The sequence below is a fragment of the Citrus clementina genome, unplaced genomic scaffold, assembly GCF_000493195.1.
Source record: "Citrus clementina cultivar Clemenules unplaced genomic scaffold, Citrus_clementina_v1.0 scaffold_2, whole genome shotgun sequence".
Taxonomy (NCBI): Eukaryota; Viridiplantae; Streptophyta; class Magnoliopsida; order Sapindales; family Rutaceae; genus Citrus; species Citrus x clementina.
The window spans coordinates 12,028,497-12,046,585 of record NW_006262688.1 but is presented as its reverse complement, the minus strand read 5'-3'; the positions used below and the strand labels follow the sequence as shown (position 1 = coordinate 12,046,585).

The 18,089-nt window shown below is 35.0% G+C and overlaps 1 protein-coding gene across 1 annotated transcript in view; it reads right to left on the bottom strand.

The window, feature by feature from the left end:
• Positions 1–407: 407 nt before the first annotated feature.
• The window catches only part of LOC18051939 (histone-lysine N-methyltransferase, H3 lysine-9 specific SUVH4), an 18,921-nt gene continuing 1,239 nt past the window's right edge, over positions 408–18,089 (bottom strand). Inside the window, exons 2-15 of the mRNA XM_006446864.2 lie at positions 18,009–18,086; positions 16,188–16,256; positions 15,393–15,447; positions 15,145–15,251; positions 13,446–13,622; positions 11,903–12,001; positions 10,666–10,764; positions 10,429–10,478; positions 10,251–10,339; positions 2,463–2,637; positions 2,272–2,377; positions 1,990–2,178; positions 990–1,226; positions 408–714 (exon numbers count right to left, since the gene is read on the bottom strand). Of these exons, the coding sequence (XP_006446927.2) occupies positions 601–714; positions 990–1,226; positions 1,990–2,178; positions 2,272–2,377; positions 2,463–2,637; positions 10,251–10,339; positions 10,429–10,478; positions 10,666–10,764; positions 11,903–12,001; positions 13,446–13,622; positions 15,145–15,251; positions 15,393–15,447; positions 16,188–16,256; positions 18,009–18,086 (1,644 nt within the window). The 3' untranslated portion in view covers positions 408–600. The remainder of the gene's footprint in view (positions 715–989; positions 1,227–1,989; positions 2,179–2,271; positions 2,378–2,462; positions 2,638–10,250; positions 10,340–10,428; positions 10,479–10,665; positions 10,765–11,902; positions 12,002–13,445; positions 13,623–15,144; positions 15,252–15,392; positions 15,448–16,187; positions 16,257–18,008; positions 18,087–18,089) is intronic.

Genomic DNA, 18,089 nt, shown 5'->3' with positions numbered 1-18,089 from the left:
TCACTATCTGCTTGTATTTCTTATGTTAGCAAGCTGATGTTCTTCTTCTAATACATTTTTTTATACAAATTAAGAAAATGGAGACCAACATTGTTTCGCACTCGTTAAAATCCACAATGGAAAACGCAATTTGGAAATGTTCTCAAACAGTACCCTTCGAGCCAAAATACAAAATAACAGCTCAGATACTGCAGTACACATATAATGATACGGTGTATGGTGCATCAAGTGAAAATAAAACAAAACAAATACAAGAAATATTGTGCATATATAGATCTATGGAGATTTGAGAACAACGGTAGTTTCAACCATGCAAATTCCAAGGTAATTCACATTTCATACATTTTCATCAAAATGTTGGTTTTACAATTAAACCAATTTTCTTTTCATTGTTTCTCTTGAGTTATAGCATCATCAATATACAGTTAACCAAAACAACACTATAATTGAGCACCATTGACAGCAACAATTGGTGCATCAATACTTGCAAGATCACTATTCTTGATAATAGCCGAAGTCAAAAATAGAAACAAAAAAAAAACGTTAATACTATATAACCAAAATGGCTAAGATTGGACAATACCTGAATTTACCACTAATCTAGAATAACCGACCCCTACAGCCTTCTGCCCCACAGTAGCACACCATCTGTTTTACCTTCCCATCCGGACCATGGACACTATCTAGTTCATACCCATAGTCATAAGTAAGCTCCTATAGATCAGCAAGAACAATGTTAAGTTCAAATTCTAGTCTTAAATGGTAAGACTAGATTGAAAGAAAGTTCAAGCTGATACATTGCCGAAAAAAGAATGATAAGTTAGAGCTTTAAATTCAATTGCTGGCTGAGGTATGTTATTAAAGTTTAAATACTATCTATAGGCCTTTACCTAGAAGTTTAAGTGTTCTAAGTGAGTATGAACAAAAGTCTAAAGAAAATTTGTTTATAATGACCGAGATAAGAAGGAGAACGAGGAACATTGAATAACCTGCAATGGAGGTATGTTGTCTGCTGCAAATAACACCACTCGCGCAAGTTTCAAATCATGATGTGAGCTCAAAACACATTGCACAAATAGATTTGGCTCACAACTATGATTGATGAACCTTGCAACATTTCCAACGGCACCGGCGTCAATGCAGTAATCTGGTGTATTTTCAACTTTCTGATCATCAGGTCGGTCTGAATTATAAATAGTCGAGATGGATACATCACGCAATCGCCTCTGTAATATGAGAATTCAAATGAATAATTATCCCTTGTAGCATAAAAGAAAAAACAAACCTATGAGGATGAAATAACAACTGAGTAGATGAAACAGTTAATGAACATAGCAATTATAAAGAATATATGCATTCATAAATAGAAATTAACAAAATTATTAGTTTTCAGCCATTCATTTCCAATTTAGCCTCTATTCATACATGATGTAAGAGATCTTATCCGAGCAAATACAAAGAAAATAAACAACAATAAAAGAACAAATCTTGGCCATACAAGAACAATGATAAGCACATGGCCTAAGAAAAAGCTTGAGAGAGCCCAGATCTGGAAGGGTCCCTATCCATTCTTAGCTGACATCATCTAATGATTTTATTCTGACAGTGAACTCAAAAAATAATGAGGGAATAAGTGTAGAACATTGAGAGGGCAAAAATGTTATAAATGGAAGATAAACATGCATGCTGATTGTTGCCCTAAGTCCTGCAATGAGTTATAGATAAAATAATGAATTAATTTCACAAAATTATACCCACCTGAAATTACTATTGCAGAAGCCATAAAACTGGGTTACAGGGAAAAAAAATTGTATTGTATTGCCAGTAAAGGAGTGCACAACCATCAGAAAAGTCAGTCATTAATATTGTCTGTACTTTAAAGTTTAAACCTGACAGACTTAATTACTGAACCACTTGACTATGAAAGTGATTGAATTACACAAAAATGAAAAAAAAAATGAAATATGCACTAAAGAACTCTAACAGTACCTCTCTTCCACCAAGCCCCCTCATTGTTTGCAAGCAATCAATGTCAAAAATAAAATTATTCTCATTATCGCACGCATTATCAAGATCTTCTGTCCTCCTGAGTACTCCTATATATTCACAGACAGGTGCCCCAGCAGGTATAAAATCCCAAGATCTAACAGCCCACCCTTTCTTTGGAGTACGATAGACCTGTTACATTCACTAATTTAGCATGCCTAAACATGCAATGAAGAAAACCATTCTACACAAGGAATAACAAAATACAAAGTCACAGTGGCAAACCTCGAGCCGATACTTCAACCCTCTCTGAGATGTTCGGTTGATGCAATCAGGACCACACCCACATTTTGGACCACATTCAAATACAACAGCCTTCGCCTCAACTAATCTGGTGGTACAAAAACAAAAATAGTATCAGATAGGAAGGCATATGAATAAACCAGCGATAAACCATCCTGCATAGGAAATTTTACCTGCCACCATCACGATGCACATATGGAAAGTCATAATGCTTAGAGTCAGTACTATTTAGCTTGGCGCACGAACAGTCATGGGAATTTAAGCAATTTCCTCTGCAATCACATCCAATAGCAGTAGTTGGAAGCTTTACACCTTTTGCAACTTGCATTGACTTGCAATATGTGAAACCTGAAATTTTGACAACTTAGCACCGAAAAGAAAAGATAATTCTAATATATATAAAATATCTTTCTTGTTGAAAGTCAGAGATTATAGCCTAATTTTGTGTACATGTATTTATTCTTTCCTTGTATAATTTATTTTTCTTAATTTCCTATAGCTTCCTATTAGACCAATGAAAACTTATGTTAGGTGCAATTATAAAGAGGCAAGGGCACTTTAGTAATTTTGTTATTAATTAGGGTTCATGTATAAATAAGAGATTATGAAGTCACTTAGGGTTTATGTTGAGTTTTGTCTAATGTTAAGAACAATTAGGAGATTTGGGAGAGATTGACCTACCTCTCGAATTGTAAGTCAGGATTGTTCTTTTTTTATTCAATCAATAATAAATCAGCCCTAATTTAGCCCTAAGTCCTATCAAAGTGGTATCAAAACAAGAATCCTAAGACAATGGCAGCAAAGAAAGTGGACGCGCTTGAAGAAAAATTAGAGGCGAAGATTGGATCGCTCAAGGCCACCATTGATGAGCGATTTAATAACGTTCAACAAAAATTTCAATCCCTTGAAGCCATGTTGTTGAAATTGACAAAACTCCACCACAACCCACCGCTGGCAGTATCAACAGGCCAAGGCAATGTGGTGGGAGAAAAATCTGGCGACACAAAACCCATGCTCAGCAACGGCACAGAGGGCGGAGAGCTGAAAACCACCAATCTTACACAGCCAGGGACAACAGTTCACGACGGATTTGGTGGCGGGGAGGTCAGCCTAGGGAACTTACGACCTAGGGGAGCATTTCCTGGCATTGGCCGTGGCAAAGGAGGCTGGGTTGCGGCTGAGGCCGGTGGACCTAAGGGTTACGCAGCTGGTGGAGGCAATTTAAGGTTGGGAATCAATGTTTCGGCATCAGAATGAGGCAGAGCTGCTGTGGGCTGGGGTAGGCTGGATTTTGGCTTGGGCAGGGTGATTTTGGGTCTAGACAGGTTGGATTTAGGGGCGGATGGCCAACAGGAGGGGTTACCGGCGAGAAAGAGAGCGGTTATGATCGGAATGCAGCTGGGCGAGGGATTTCAGCCCAATATGGGGCTGGGCAAGGAGAATTTTGGGCCGGGCCTTCGGGATTTGCGGAAATTGGAGTAAATTCGGAAGGTTGGAGACCTTCAATGGCGCGAAATTGGGCGGGGCTGACTCAATTTGGAGCAGATTTTAAGACAAGGAAACTGAAAATGCCTATTTTCGAAGGCAAGGATTCCTATGGATGGGTGCATAGGGTTGAGCGCTATTTCGCAATCAATGAACTCTCAAAAAGGGAAAAACTGATGGCGGCGGCATTATGTTTGGAGGGAAAGGCCCTTGTGTGGTTTTAGTGGCAGGAAAAACGACAATCATTGAGACCGTGGGGTGAATTTAAGGACCGGCTGTTGGAGAGGTTTCGGGCCACTCAAGAGGGAGATTTGCACGAACAATTTTTTGTCCTGATCCAGGAGAGAACGGTCATGGAGTATAGGGAGAAGTTTGAGTTGCTATCGGGGCATTTAGTGGGAATCCCGAAGGCGGTATTGGAAGGGAATTTTATGAAGGGACTGAAGCCAAAAATTGGAGCCTCGCTATGCTCGTTAATGTTGAGAGGGTTAGGGGAGTCAATGAAGTTAGCACATATAATTAAGGATAAGAACACGGTAGAACGAGTTCATAGGAGCAGTTTAGTCGATTTTTCATACCGAAACAGCACACCATTGGTAGGACAGAAAACCCAAACTTTGGGTTTCAACAAGAGTTCCAAAGTACACCATCGAGAAGCTAAAAAATGCAAATAATGGATTTGCAAAGAGATTCCCAAAGAGATCGGATTAGTGGGGTACAACAAGGGGTGACTTTCAAATGCCTCACAGAGATAGAGATTCAGGATAAGAGGGCGAAGGGGTTGTGTTTTCGATGCGATGAGAAATTTTCACCGAGGCATCGATGTAAGGATAAATCACTACAAGTCCTGACTGTGTGTGATGAGAAAGAAGGTGAAGAAGAAGAAGGAAGAAGACGCAACAATTTCCTAGATTTCACCTTGAGGATGAAGTGTCTTTTTGGAAGGAGAGTAATGTTAGACCAATGAAAACTTATGTTAGGTGCAATTATAAAGAGGCAGGGGCACTTTAGTAATTTTAAGGGCGGAGGGCAGTTTAGTAATTTTATTATTAATTAGAATTCATGTATAAATAAGAGATTATGGAGTCACTTAGGGTTTATGTTGAGTTTTGTCTAATGTTAGGAACAATTAGAAAATTTGAGAGAGATTGACCTACCTCTTGAATTGTAGGTCAGGATTGTTCTTTTTTTATTCAATCAATAATAAATCAACCCTAATTTAGCCCTAAGTCCTATCACTTCCTCATATAGCCTAGTCAGACTAGTATATAATGTAAAGATTGCAACTTCTATGAATAATTTCCCAATATTTTTTCTCATCGTATTAAAGCCCACATTAGGGTTTTTGGGCAAGTTTTTTATCCACGAATTTTCAGCCACCAATACCTTTAGGGTTTTATCTTATTCTGTGACTTTAAAATTCTTATTTAAAATGTCAAATGTTAGCGAATCCAACCCCAGTGTCAATGTTAAACATGTTCAAGCCAATAGTTGATAATCTGTCATTGCATATTACAACTCACAAATTGAATGGCCAAAATTTTTGCAATGGTCGCGGTCTGTGAAGTTGTATGTGAAGAGAAAAGGTAAAATAGGCTATCTTGATGGGTCAATAAACATACCAAAGGCCGACGACCCTTCATATAAAATATGGAAAGAACAAAACTCTATGGTAATGTCATGGCTTATTAATTCAATGGATCCTCACAATAGTCAGACATTTCTTTTCTTACCATCAGTACAAGATTTATGGGGTGCAATCACAAAGACAAATTCTGATCTAGGAAATACTGCACAATAGTACAAACTTAAGAGTCGTATTCATGAAACCAAACAAGGAAGTGACACTGGGACTGCATATTACAATATCATGAATAGCTTATGACAAGAATTGAATTTGTACTATGATGGAGAATGGAATTGTAGAGATGACAGTAAAAAATTTAAGAGGTTACAAAAGGAGAAGGTGTTTGAATTTTTGGCTGGTCTAAAACTAGATTTGGATGAAGTTAGAGGATGAGTACTAAGCAGAGAACCTCTTCCCACAATTAAGGAAGTCAATGCATATGTGAGAAGGGAAGAATGTAGAAGAAAGATAATGATGTGCAATAATGATGAGCAACTCTAATACTGATAATTCTTCCTTGATTACTTGTGCTATTGATTCAGCATTGGTAAGTGAACAAAAAAATGAGCAAAAAGAAAAATGATAAGGATAAACTTTGGTGTGATTATTGCCGTAAGCTGAGACATACCAAAGAGTTTTGTTGGAAGCTCCATGGAAGGCCACAAAACTCAAGGGTAATAAGTCTTCTGGACAAAATTCAAAGGGCTTTCAAGCTGCGACTAATAACGCCAATGCAAACTTAGGAAATCAAGGATCATATCTATTCACTAAGGAGCAATGTCAGCAACTTGCTAGGTTCACGAATCAAACACCTTCTTCTAGTCTAGCCCAAGCAGGTAATTTTCTAAATGCTTTCGGTATCTCTTCAAATACTTCTTGCCCTTGGATCATTGATTCAAGGGCAACCGATCATATGACTGGTTTGGCCAACTTATTCTCTACTTACATACCTCTTTTTGGTAAACAAAAGGTGAAAATGGCTAATAGGTCTCTTTCTTCAGGAAAAGGTTCAATTTCAATTTCTAAAACAATGATCTTAAATCAATGTTGCAAGTCCCTAATTTGTCTTATAATCTTTTGTCTGTCAATAAACTTACAAAAGACCTGAACCATATGGCTAAATTTTCTGCTTCCAATTGTGAATTTCAGGACCTGTGTACAGGGAAAAGATTAATAGTGCTAAAGAGGTGGATGGACTTTACTATTTCGAAGAGGAGCCTAAAGCTTTGAGTAATCTATCCTTAGTTGACAAAATTGTTTCTCAAGTGCCTAGTGAGAATGAAATTAGATTAATGCATCTCAGATTAGAACATCCAAATTTTTCATATTTAAAGTTGTTCCCAACATTATTTAAGAATAAGAGTGACATCAATTCAAAATGTCAAGTGTGAATTGTCCAAGCATCATTGTACTCATTTTCCTGCCCAAACTTATAAAGTTTCACAACCTTTCTCTCTTATACATAGTGATGTAAGGTGTCCTCTTCGTTTTGCCAATAATTTCGGAGTTAAGTGGTTTGTCAATTTTATTGATGATCATGCTTGAGTTTATTCGGTGTATTTAAAAAAAAAAAAAGTTTGAAGTTTCTAAAACTTGCCAAATCTTCCATAAAGGGTGTGTTTGGGAATGAGGTGCTATAACTTTTAAACTGCAGCTGCTGTAGAGTAAAAACTATAGTTGTAGAGTAAAAGCTGGAAAAAAAAAAATATGCTAAACTACCAAAGCCCGGCTATAAGTGTTACCAAACACCTTAGTAGCTGGGCTTTGGCAGCCCAGCTACCTCACACTCCCAAATAGGCTCAAAGTGGTTCAAACCCAATTTCAAGCAAAAAGTCAAGTGTTTTGAACTAACAATGGCAAAGAATTTTTTTCTTCTATGTTGGGAAATTATTTGACTAAGAATGGAATTGTTTATCAATCCTCTTTTGTTGATACCACCCAACAAAATAGAGTTGCAGAAAGAAAAAATAGACAATTACTTGAAGTTGCTTAATCTTTAATGCTTACCATGGAAGTACCAAATTATTTGTGGTGTAAAACGGTTTCAATTGCCCGTTATCTCAAAAATAAATTGCCTACTAGTACTTTGAAGTTTAAAACTCCAACCAAACTTCTTCAGCAACTTTATTCCATATCTCGGTCCTTTAGTTCTCTTCCTCCTAAAGTTCTTGGGTGTGTTGCTTTTGTTCATGATAAGAATCATCATAAAAGTAAGCTTGATCCTAGGTCTCTCAAGCGTCTGTTTTTGAGTTATTCTCCTATACAAAAAGAGTACAAGTGTTTTCATCCTCCAATTAGGAAATATTTTGTAACCATAGAAGTGACCTTTTTTGAAACTAAGCCTTATTTCTCCAAAACCTCTCTTTACGAGGAGGAATATAATATCAAAGATCAGTTTCTTAAATCTTTTCCAAAACCCACACACTTAGGTGAGCCATATTTTAGAGATAATATCACAAATTCAACTTCTCCTTTGATAGTTTGCTCTTCACAAAATTTGCCACCTTCCAATAACAATCAGCAAGAGGAACAACATTGCTCTTCCCCACAAAAACAACCAAACCCAACTGATGAACAGCAAGTTTCTTCACAAATTCAACCATCCACCGAACAAAATCAAGATGATGCTCAAAAGCTAAAGGAGTATTCTCGATGAAATAAAACGGTTTGACAGAATTGCAAGATTTATTCTCAAATGTGGATATTGACAAAACCATAGTGATCATACCATGTTTTTTAAGCATGGTAAAAAAGATAAGCTCGTTGTCCTTATTGTGTATGTGGATGATATTATCTTGACTGGAAGTGACAGAGATGAAACTGAAAGACTTAAGATGTTAACTAAAGAGTTTAAAACTATAGACCTAAGTTCTCTGAAATATTTCCTCAGAATTGAAGTGGCTAGGTCTCGCAAAAGGATATTTGTCATAAAGGAAATATATTTTGGATCTCTTGAAAGAAACTGGAATGTTAAGATGCAAACCTAGCAATGTTCTTATAGAATCCAATCATAGACTTGGGGCAAGCACTAAAAGTAGTTTGGTTAATAAGGTACAATACCAAAGGTTAGTTGGAAAGTTAATCTATTTGTGTCATACTCATCCAGACATTACATTTACAATAGGCATTGTGAGTCAATTTATACATTCTCCTAATGTAGAGTGCATGGAAGCTGTGTTTAGGATACTGAAATATTTGAAGATATCTCTAGGAAAAGGCATTTTATTCTCTATGAATAATCACCTAAGGGTTGAGGCATATACAGATGCGGATTGGGCTGGATCTTTTGTTGATAGAAAGCCAACATCGGGTTATACATTTGTTGGGGGAAATCTAGTTACTTAGAGAAGCGAGAAACAATGAGTGGTTGCAAGATCAGGTGTTGAAGCTGAGTTTAGACAATGGCATTGGGGATTTGCGAGCTAATGTGGCTGAGAATGTTTCTAATGGAGTTAAAAGTGTGGAAAACTGGATCAATGAGACTGTACTGTGATAATAAAGCTGCCATTAATATTGGTCATAGTCCAGTCCAACATGATAGGACAAAACATATTGAGATTGATAGGTACTTTATCAAAGAGAAGCTGTAGAGAGGGTTGATATGCATTCCATATGTTACTACTCAAAAGCAAGTAGCTGATATTCTCACCAAGGGATTATCAAAACAAGTCTTTCAATCACAGAATTCCAAGCTGGGAATGAAAGATATCTTCGAGCCAACTTGAGGGGAGTGTTGAAAGTCAAAGATTATAGCCTAATTTTGTGTACATATATTTATTCTTTCCTTATATAGTTTATTTTTCTTAATTTCCCATAGCGTAATTATGTAGCCTAGTCAGACTAATATATAATGTAAAGATTGCAACTTCTATGACTGAGGAATATTTTCCCAATATTTTTTCTCATTTGTAATCCACAAAACAAAAATTAATAAATAAAGGTACCCATATGAAGCAATGACATTTACTAAAATTAGTAGGAAAAGGAGAAATACAATTCAATAAATGAAAGATGATTAAATCACATGATGAATGCTAAAACTCGACATAAATGGGAAAATTAAAAACTAAAAGAAGGAGATTAGCAGTCCTCTTTCATAGGTGGATTTAAACAACAAGCCAACAAGAATGGATCTTTCTCCAATCAAGTGAAAGAGAATTTAGCCATGTGCATTTCAACAATCCAAAGATAAACAAACAGCTCATTTTGGGCATGTTAACATGCTCAATAAAGTTATTCAAAACTTGAGGCCAATCAAAGACAAACACCTACATGTTTACATCACAAAAACGAGCACAGAACCAATAAAGTACTCTGTGCACATCACTGAGATGAAAAACCAAAGAAATTTGACCTAATAACAAAATGCCTACAAAGAATGTAGTTAAGCATTTCTTATCATGACATGCTAAAAAGGAAACCAGTAATCCTATCACTTTTTAAATCAAATATAATTCTTATCACAAATATAAAATTTGGTTAGAGAACCTAGAATTTACATACATAGAGGATGTGGGTGACAAGGAATGCCAGAATGTTGAAATACAAGCCTCTTTTCAGTATCCAATAGGACATTAATTTCACTACAAACTCTAAGAAGGGTATGGGACATAAATTTATAAATCTCAACATCTTTTTATTCTCTTTCTCTTTTCAAATAACACGTCCTTGATATATAAAATAGAGATGCCTGTGCACTTAACTGTGTTATACTTTGTTATGGAACATTTAAGTCACTCAAAAAATTGAAATAAAACATAAGTAACCAAGTAAATAATGCCAAATGTCTCAGTCAACTCTGCAATTTTTTTGATACAAAAGTAATAATTAAATTGCAGCAACAGCTTACCTGTGGGCGCAACAGGTGGATCATCAACCAAATTGGTAGCAGGAATTGGAAAAGCCTCTTGACCCCCCGAAATGTCCTCACAGACCAACCTATGCCAATAAAAGAATGGGATAAAATTACATTTCAAATATGTGATGTCATAAACACTATTCTAAATAAACAACAATTCTTTTGATACCCGCGAATTTCAGACAGAGACTGAGGTACACGTCCATTAATGAAGCGAACCTGTGATTACAGAGAACAAACATCTGAATATCAATATCAGGATGGTCACTAGTCCGTCATGCAAAACAAATCATCAAATATAGGTATCAAAGAAAATTTAGCACCACAAAATGAAATGCAAAATCCAACAAAATATAAAACAACATCCAGAAGTATGAAAATTGCAACCAGAAACATAGACAAAAACCTGATTAGTTGTCAGTATTGGTTGCCCTTCAAGCCGCCTCAGGCGGTATTTAAAGACAGTAAATCCAGAAAGGCCCTTTTCTGCCCAGTACTTAACAACCTGCAAACAGAAAAAGCCCAGTAGACTACATTAAATAGGTCTAGCATATTGTATACACTGTATAATTAAAAGTTCACATTGTGAAAAATCTGGTCTGTTTTTTTTTTTTTTGGTTGGTTTTTGCTAGAAACAAAAGATTATATATTGAACTGGTCATATTACAACAGAAAAATTAAATACAACATAATAGGATTCAGGCAGTCATCCAAAGTCACATTAAAAGGGTTATTATGAGCCCCAGCAGCAATTTTCTACGGAATACTATTAAGTCATTTTCCATGAAGGATTTGAGTTCAAGAGCTGGCTATCCCCTATTCAACTTATTCGAACATAGATCAAGCTCATTATAGATGAGCAATCACACGCATGGTTAAGTAGTATGCTGTGTGGCCTTCTTTCAGGACCATTGCTTCATCTGCTATCACTGTATCAAAAACTTAAGCAGATCAGAAAGCCCAGCAACAATATGAAAACTCTAATCAACAATAGTATTTAAACACCAGTATCCCCAGAATACAAGGCTGAATTTAGTTCATACACTTGTCTCTGATCCAAACACAAACAAAAGAATTGTGAACATTTTAGGATCTGTAGGTTAGACAAACTCTAATACCATGTCAAAACACCATTAATATCCCAAAAAGCTTAAGCTGAAGTGCTGAATGACAGAACTCAACTCTAGCCCAAAAACAATAGTCACAGCATGCCCAAAAAGAGAATATTACAATCTAATTCACTAATAAAAGCCTAGTAACAACATGGCCAGATAAACAAGGAAGTGAAAGCAACACTGATTTGGCCAAACTAAATAATTTTCAACTCTGATTAATCTTGATCGGCCAACTCCATCATACATGCAGAGAAGGGTAGCAAGATTCTTAACAAAAGATAACTTTTTAACCATTCAAATGTCCATAGCAATTGATTGGACTATTGAGCACAGTTTTGGTCTCTAACTTCAAAATAAAACCATTAACCACCAGGAAAGAAATATGCTACAGTTTGATTATTAGCATCTCTTATAATCTTAGTGTTCACCAATTCCTCAGTAAACATTATTGAATGCCGAAAAATGCAGAAACACAAATGTCATTGGCAAATATACAGAACGACATTAAAGTTTAATTTGAGAAAACACCTTGTATAAGCCATCATATGTGTACACTTTGCCTGTGTAACTACTAGAACAGTCATGACCACGAATTACTCTGACCGGCAAATCTTGGTCCACACAGTTCTGCAATCAAAAGCAGACAAAATTAAAGATAATTCAGGTACCATACCACAGTACCTACACTACAACATACATTGTTAATGTGCATAAGATTTGACCAATTGTTATTATTAGGCACTATTGCTTTAAATTTTAGAAAAAAAAGTTGAAATAGATTGCATTTCTTTAAAGATACCAAACAGATAGTGTAAAATGGGTGAAATGTATCTATCAAGTCAATTTGTGTCAATATACAAAAAATGACCAGTTTCTTAAACGTGTCTAATTGTGTCATGTCTGTCACCCGTTTGATAAACAGGTTGTAATGGTCATAGTTGTGTTTTACCTCTTAATTGACTAATTAGGGGATCATAACCATGTAGAACAAATTTTTGCTATAACTTACACTTAACATGAGACCCAAAAAATAAAAAATAAAAATGCCAATGCAGATAAACTCAAGAGCAGCCCAAAGACATTGGGAGCCATTTTTGGAAAAATAATTTGATAAATATTTGAAAGAGAATCATTTTGCTATCGTTGCTTTTCAAAAAAGTTTTCATAATATGACCAAATGTGTACTAAGAACTTAAAAGACTTTTAGTCTACAATGCTCAAAAAGTAATTAGCAAAACATTGATTTTTCTTTTAATAAATCTCCCCAAAGTGAGCGAGCACTGGAATTAATAAAACAAAAAGGAAATATCCAGGCAAGGGGAAAACAAAAAGGCCCCCCTTAAGAACAAAAGAAAAGTACATCAAAACATTGCCTTAAGTTTCCTTAAAAGGACAAACCAGTTACAGCAAGTAATAACTGCATTCATTCAGAGCAATAAAGAGTAAAGATCTAAAATAGTTATTCATAAAATCAGCATCAATTAGTCTCGAAAAATTATATCAAATATAGTTTTCTTTATAAAGAAAAAGCCTTTTCCATGATAAAAAAATAGCCAATACATTATAACTTAAACAAAAAGGCCTTTTAGATCATGGATCTATGATTGCGGATCTATGGTTCACTTTTGTAATCCTTTTTTGCATCTTATATTATTCTAGAAAAGTTTCTCTGCTTCCTTTCGAAAGGAAAAAAGTAAACTTTAAACAAGCCAAAATCAATATTCCTATGTAAAAGGAGTACGAGAGAAACTGTTGTCATATGATTTCATTACTGCAAAAATGGATAAAAAATGTAGCATGGTTGCGAGGGTGCTAGTTTATTGGTAAAATCTCTTAAACACGAGGTTTAGGGCTTCACCAAGCTCACATGGATGGAAAGGGATTTCGGTTGCCTTCACCATGCTCACATTGTTGCCATATTATTGTAGGGAATCTAGGGCAGAGAGTCAGTTTAGCATTTATATATTAGCAATAAATGCTATGACACAATTTTTAGTCCCTAGTGACGAAAAGATATCCAGGGAAGATGAAACACAAAATATTTATCTAGAGGAAAAAAATAAGTACAAACCTTTAGTGCCAAATTACCGCGTTCCAACTTTTGATCTCGAATTTGACGCTTATCACCAGTTAAATTATGTCCTCCTTGACCAGTATACACAACATCCTCAGCATTATCTAAATCATCTTCATACATGCCAGACAAGACTATGGCTACAGCAAGTGGGAATGTATAATTTTTGTAATCCTGAAATTGAGGGAGGTGAATGACATAAAAGGAAGTGATTCAGTGTAATGACAAGGAGAAAAAGAACGGTATCATGTAGTCTAATTATTCAATATAGAAAAGACTCAAAAGGATTGACTTTACCCTTGGTAGATAATAACAAAAAATAGAACCCCCAATCAAGAACACATTGCAAAGGGAAAGGAAAATTGGGGGAAAGGGGGCAGCGGCGGGTGGGAAAAAGATGATTACTAGAAAACCAAAGAATCTCCTCAAAAAGTTTCCAGGTATCCTCGATTTCCCTCCAAATAAAATTAAATTTTAAAAAAAAAAGGTATCAATATTTTTCTTGCACATGAGCCCCACAAGATAGTGGTTCTCTCCTTCTACTAAAGTCAAGAACTCTTTTGATAAAGATACAATAAGAAGTACAGCCACATCAAACAGAGATTAAAAGCCTTAAAGTTGTTGAGTCAAAGATGTGTGCTAATGAGGCACTGCAAGATAAGGTCCTTGACCAATGCTCTAAACTCTAAACATCTCTCTTGCACATTATGCATCACTGAAAGACACAATTTATCCCAGTAATCTTCTTTAAGCAATCACTTAAACCACTTGACCTACAAGCCTAAACAGTTAAACTTTTAGGTAAGGAGCACAATTATAACATTTACGGTTTCATCAAAGTTCATCTTTCTATGATCTTATTCTTACAATAAACTTTTGCTCTTATCAAACTGATCAAAAAGAAGTTCAATTATCACATAGAAAAAAACCCTTTAAAGATTTCATAAACATCATATACTCCTTAGATAAGATTCCTCTCCAAATAAGATTCCTATGCAATTTAAGATTCAATTTACACTATGATGAGGAGGTGAGATCAGTACAAGTTTGTCTATGATTAAGAGTCTGGACTTCAAAGCTGAATTATTCATGCTAATAGTCTTAAAGCCATGAGCCAAAAATACGTTCATCAAACTTCCATAGTATTAACAGACATGTCATGGTTCACCAGTAACTTAAATCCATGGAAACAAATTAAAGATAGGATATACACAAATGCCTCTGACTTCCCAAAACTTTATCATAGCCCCGTTACCAACAAAGTAAAAAATTTGGATGGAACTACATAAATCCTCAAGAGTACTTCGGGAAGAAGAGAAGAGGAACCGCCAACTTATACATCAAAAGGCCATTTATAAACGCCCACACATCTACTTCAAAGGAATTTTCACATAAAGAAGCCCTTCATCCCATCCTTAAATTCTCAATATTCATACAAGTCTAATTGAAATTGAGCAGTAAGTAAAAATGTACAGTTAACACGCATAGTTTCACAGTCCAAATAAAGGTTAAAGTATATCCAATGACCTGCAAATAAAATAATATAGAATAGGGTTAAAAGACACTTAACAAACACCCTTCTTCTGAAACATAATTCAATACAAATTGGAAACAAACTACACATAAAAGGAATGTGCATTAATATCCAATTATACTCCTTTTCAGATATCCCAAATCTCAGAGAAAAATGTGTTACCCCTTTGTAGGACATCCCCATATAATCAATTCCATTCAGCCAGTGACTATGAAAACCAACAGCAACCATTTCAGCCCGTGAATAAAACTGATGCCCAACATGAACACCTATCATCGAGAGCAAGTCCAAGACCTTGTTAGCTCAGGTCAAGCTTGTAAAAGAGTTAAATAAGTATATATGATAGCCAATAAAACTCAATAACAGTGAAACACAGCATCATGTTGGCAAAATTTAGTGAAGAAACCAACCTGGAATATCACCAATTCTTTTTGCGGAGTACAATATCTCATTATTTTTCATCATCTGCCAACGAACAATAATTTTTTGAAGGATAGCGGACAAAATACTAATTTACGTAAAAATATTGCAACAATAAACAATAGTTTCAACCATCATTATTTGTTGTTAACGTAGTATATGCTTCTACAAATACAGCAACAGGACAAGATGAAAGTGTTGACAAAAATATAACTACCATCAAGACATTTTGCAAATCTTATGTAACATCATACATAATCCATAGGCAGCAAAAATTAGGGATGTCAACAGAATGTAACTAATTAAGGAAGCTAAAGGTTATAAAATTTTTATCTGCACCTTGAGGCTCTTGTAACAACGCAAATATGCAAGTAAAGTTGCAGCTTTCAAGGTAAGGACAGATTTGTTAGATGCAATTAAAATGGTCTTAATACTGAAATTAAAGTAAGACTTCAAATCCAAAACTTGAGCAAATCTATGGACATCAAAATCCTCCATTGTCAAAATCTGCATTAAGGCCTTAAGGGCCAGTTTCAAGCTTCTTGGTCATTTTACAAATATATCATCAAAGGCAATTAACAAATAAATTTAAACCATTGCAGAAAAATACATTCATCTAAACAAGCCGAAAGGTTGAACATAACAAAACAAAACCAAAAAAAAATTACAAACTAGAGACCAGGAATAATAAAATGGCACTTTTGATTGAGAGCAGTGACAATACTGCTGGTATGTGTGCAGCTAAGACTCTAAAAAAGCCTTTAGCCCATCAAATATAGACTTGCCTTGGATACTGCCTTTAAATCAGGTCGCTTGGCCTTGTTTTTAGCCTCGTCTTCAGGCACATCTCCTTTCTGCAGAAATTTTGTCATCAGTCGTCACTATCAAATATCCAAAAGCCTATGGACCAAGACTCAGCAAATTTATATCCAGCTTTCTGTATTTATATGCAAATTAACTTTCAATAAACGTATAATTGAAACTTTGATAAACAACATCACAACTCAGATATCGACTTCAAATTGCATAAAATAGGCAAAAAAATTCAACCCTGCTTAATCAGACACTCAATTTCAGGAGGAATAACTTAATTCCAGTTGGAAATAAGCAAATAATAATTGGTAAATTGGAAGAGACTGAAATGCCTAGATTGACATGATAAATGTACATACTACAACTAACTAGTCTAAAAACTTTGCCCACAATAAAAGTTGTTTGATTTCTAAGCCCACCACAAGTTTCAAGCCATCAAACTAGAATTTCAAGACAGAAATTTACATGAAACATTGGTTATCACATCAAAATTCTGACTTGTAACTGATCTGAAATCAAAGTTTCTTCAAAATTCTGTTATTTGATACCATTTATGCTCCTGCATTGATTGCCAAATATTTTAGGATCCAATGAAAGAGAACGTGAAGACAGTATCTGGAGAAGGGCTTTCTGTCAAGTATTGTTACAAATACTAAGAACTCTTTGCAGGATTAGGACTAAGGCTGCTAAGAGATTGGATTGGAGAAGCATATGAGAATATTCTTATGCAATTCAGATCACCTAATGTCATGCAATCTGGTGACTCATTCTAAGTGTGAAATAGAAGTGGGTTATTTATAGAAGAAAAATTTGGCTATATTAGGAAAATTGCTATGCTATTAATTTTGGAAGACATATCTTTTGGCATTGTGTAATTTGAAGTAATGTATCCACTATAAGTGTTTGAACACTATCAAAGATTCGAAAGACTAAATGACTTCTGGAAGAAGACCTATGATGTGTTATTCTCCTTAACTATATGTTATTTGCAAATGAAACTTAAAGCATAAACCATCTTCTTCTTCTCTGGCCATTAGCTCAAATATTATGGAATGCTCCCACCTTGGAAGCTATGTTGAAATGGTTATTCTGATTTCCATGTCTTGGATTATTAAGAAATTTTGTGCTCTTGGTTAAGGGAAGAAAGTTCCCATAATTGGACATCATCTTTTGAATAGTAGTAGGGTACAAACGACCGTATACAAACTGATATTAAACATAGTTGACATTTTTTAGTGGTACTAAAGAAAAAAACTATTGTTTAGAAATTCGTGTGGTATAAAAGTACTGGTTAAATGAAAACAAAAACATCAATGTGATTAACAATAATAAATAATGTATTCCTGGTTGCAATCATACAATATTATCAAATCATTTGGTATAAAATAGTTTATACAAAGAATTTGTCTCTCTACTGCTACTTCATTTCAAATTATATGAATGGAAATAAATAAGTGCATATTTGAAGATTCATTATGCGAGGAACTTCAACATTGAATGAACATTTTAGCATATTCACAAGTTTTGAAGTCACTTTTGCAAGATTATGTTTCCCTTTATCTACCCTAACAAAAAATATATTTTCTTGTTTAGTTGGTTGATTTTTCAGCAATGTGTTTCTCTCTTTTCGATTCCTTTAATAGCTTGACTTCAATAGTTCTATTGATTCACTTCCATGGAATCTTCATATTAACTTTCTATTTTTAAACCATTAAAAGAATAAGAGTAAACAGATAAAAGAAAATCAACATCAACATCTGCAAGAAATGAAAAAGTTTGAAGCCAATGCTGACCTTAGATTTTGACTTATTTGACTTCTTTGATGCTTTCGAATCAACTTCCACTATCCTGCAACACCTTTGTTCCTCTTCCTA